This window comes from Pleuronectes platessa, chromosome 15, assembly GCF_947347685.1.
Source record: "Pleuronectes platessa chromosome 15, fPlePla1.1, whole genome shotgun sequence".
NCBI lineage: Eukaryota > Metazoa > Chordata > Actinopteri > Pleuronectiformes > Pleuronectidae > Pleuronectes > Pleuronectes platessa.
In genome coordinates, this window is record NC_070640.1 from 386,543 (window position 1) to 390,068 (window position 3,526).

At 42.5% G+C, this 3,526-nt stretch overlaps 1 protein-coding gene across 1 annotated transcript; it reads left to right on the forward strand.

Annotated features, from left to right (window-relative positions):
* The first annotated feature begins 906 nt into the window (after nt 1–906).
* On the forward strand, nt 907–2,313 carry LOC128457282 (olfactory receptor 146-like). Its single transcript, XM_053441917.1, has 2 exons — nt 907–1,839; nt 2,305–2,313. The coding sequence occupies exons 1-2, from the start codon at nt 907–909 to the stop codon at nt 2,311–2,313; spliced, it is 942 nt and encodes a 313-aa protein (XP_053297892.1).
* Nucleotides 2,314–3,526: the final 1,213 nt, after the last annotated feature.

Genomic DNA, 3,526 nt, shown 5'->3' on the forward strand with positions numbered 1-3,526 from the left:
AAACCTTCCCCCTCAGCCGTAAAGCAACGGCCATAAGCAACCACAGAAGAAGGGGGGGGGGGGGGGGGCTCTTATCTTAGGGACCATATTTTTTAAAGCATGCTAATTTACATTCACACACACACTCACACGCCTCCTTGTTAGTTAGTTTGATTGTTTAGTAATTTGTCTTTTTATACTTTATTATGTTAATAATAAATGGTCTTCTTTCACAAATGTTCTGTCATTAATATTGCATAAGTGAATTTTGCCAACCGTAACACTGTTAAGAACTCCATAACCTTCCCTGTTCATTATATAATCTTTAATGGTAAAATATTGAGATTTCTAATCGAAATAGATCTAATTGAGACTGATCTTAATCAATAAATTGGCTATCTTTTCCCTTCTATGAAGGGTGGTGCCCCGCGAGAACTTTAACCAATTAAAGTTATGATTTAATATTAATATTTTAAATATTAATGTTTTATATTTTATTTTGATAACCAAATTTATTGAGTGCATAAAGGTACACCATTCTATGGTAACACTTTTTAGGCACTATTGCACAACAACTGTTCTGAAAGTGCTGTGTAAGTTATTATGCTGAGTAAGTCCCTTAATATTACATCATACATTATGTAATGCTCAGTGATTCCCCAATGATATAAATGTGTGTATAAAACAGGAGGAGCTCTTACTGCTTGTGCAGATGAGTAGGGACTGATGAAGTCCCAGACCAGGTCAAGCTCTACTAGGACGTGTTTTCATAATGTCTAAATGTAGTTTTGTAATTTGTATTTCTGTTGTTGCTACATTAACTTTTGGACGTTATCCAGTACAAATTGTCATTTAACACATTTCAAGTATCGATTGTATTAAGACTAACTCAACTGATATAATAATATTCATTTTCGTTCCAGGTTGATGGAAAACTACACCTTCAACAGCTTCACTCTCCAGATGGAGGGGTTAAAAATCACAAAGGAAACCATGTACCCTGTCTTTTTCTTGTACTTTACTTCCTATATTGTTATAATGGTTATGAATATTGGGATTTCCATTCTAATTGTCACAGATAAAAAACTTCACCAGCCCATATATCTCCTGTTGTGTAGCCTGTCAGTCAGTGACATCATCGGAAGCACTAATATTATGCCCCGGCTGCTGTCGGACATCCTGCGTCCGCCCTCCGAGCGCCTCATCAGCTACTACGAGTGTGTGCTGCAGGCGTTCGCCACGCACATGTTCGCCACCACCTCTCACACCATCCTGATGATCATGGCCTTTGACAGATACGTGGCCATCTGTAATCCTCTGCGTTACGCCGCCATCATGACCAGCAACATGGTGGTCAAGCTGACTGTGTCTGCCTGGGGCGTGGCCTTTGTTCTGGTGGGGATTCTGCTGGGCTTGACCATAAGACTGAACCGATGCAGGACTCTGATCACGAACCCGTTCTGTGACAACGCCTCGCTGTTCAAACTCTCCTGTGAGAGTGTGTTTATTAATAACATCTACGGCCTCACGTTCACCGTGGTCCTGCTCTCAGCTTCTATCGGCAGCATAGTTCTCACCTACGCTAAGATCACAGCAGCGTGTGTGACCAGTAAGAACCAGTCTCTGAACAGTAAGGCCCTGAAGACCTGCAGCACTCACCTGATGTCGTACCTGATCATGTTGTGTAGTGGATTTATTATTGTTATTCTGCATCGCTTCCCTCAGTACTCGGACTACAGGAAGCTGTCGGCCATTCTTTTTGTCCTTGTCCCTGGAAGCCTCAACCCCATTATTTATGGTGTCCAGTCCAAAGAGATACGGACGTTTCTATTTGAAATGTTTTGCAGAAGAAAATGTTTGGCATCATGTAAAAAATAAAAATAATTTTTATTATGCAAAGTTTCAAAAGAAGTGAATAAATTGATAATTCTGAATGAAACGTTCTGTTTTTGCATAATATTTTCAAGTAATGTCAATATGTAAATAAATGTTTTCAGCAAAACACTCTAGTCTTCAAATGATTGTGATATTCACTGACATTTATTGAATTGGAACAAGGTGAATATGAGAATACAGCACAAAAGAATAATAACTCCTGTGTGACTCAATGATAATTAATGTAATGATTATTACTGGATACACAGCATGTTGTGTGATCAGTTCAACACTTTGTTGTGTCATTAACATTGAAGCCATTAAGGAACGACCTTCTAACTGCAGCAGTTTTTGTTTCTTGTTTTGTCTGTGTTTCATTTGATCATATTTCTCTAATGGTCGAGTCAATGGCTCTAACACAGTGTTCTCAGATGTTGGTGGTTTGTCCAGTTGCCCTGATGGTTTAGAGTAGAGACAAAGCAGCAGTATTCCAGAGGGGTGTGTGTATAAAACCGGAAGGATCAATAATAATCTAATAGCAAGCTCTATTGTGGAGCTTATCTAAAGAGAGTGCTGTCCCGTGACCTTTTCTCTTTGGCACAGGATACGATATTCTATCACAATAGCTTGACACATTGGACTTCTCCAGTGAATTCAACACAATTCAGCCGTCACTGCTTAGTGGTGAGCTGGAAGGAGCTGGATGTGAGGCTCCTGCGATTTGTTGTGGTTCCTCTATGTCAGAAACGATACACTAGAGTGCGTCAAATGGGATTACGACCCGAATTGACGTCACAGTCTGTCTACATGGCATAGCCCCCCCCCCCCCCCCCCGGGGCCGGAGATCTGGCATGTCGTTGTTGCTCCGGGGACGTGTCGGTGAGAGGACCTTGTCTCTGCCGGTGCGGCCACTTAGATGCCTTACGGGTAGCAGCAGTGAGCTAATGCTAGCTTGCTGCTAGTTTGTGTTTAAAGTTGCAGCACTTTCTGGAATGGTTGCTTGTGCACATATTTGCAGCAGTATTGCAGGGATATGTGGCTGCCCACCCGGGAAGCATCGGACTGGGAGGTGGGGGGTATTGACATACACCAAACACATAATACATACTCATATTGATACACCACATATATTCCTTAAACCATACTCATAGTCAACACTTTATATCACACATCCCAGCTCCCTGATTCAGTTCGCACAGAGACAGTGAGTAGACCTTGGCCCACAATCTCTCCCCCAGACAGCACACTAACGCAGCTGCACTGATACAGCAACATTATCACCTCTGGTAACCACGACAACGGAGTGCACGTACGACATCGTCATCACGCGATATTCCAAGAGGATATAATCTATGTGCGCACTCTGTTTAAGCGTCTTTCTTCCTGTGCAGCCTTCTGCATAGAACTAGAGACCCATGCATGTTCAATTGCTGGACACCGCGTTTTCCTGACCTGTGACCTCTGAATAAACTTGCTTAACTTCAACCTGAGAACGACGACTACTCTCCTTTGATTTCCACCCGCAACAAATGGTAGCAGAGGATGGTTTTAGACGATTGAAAAGAGCGGAGTGGAAATCAACCAGTCGGGGAGGAGGTCGTCTCTCGGACGGGAAAGAACCGCCCTGCGTGGCTTGTCTCTCCTCGGGAACCTGATCAAAACAGCGCTGTAC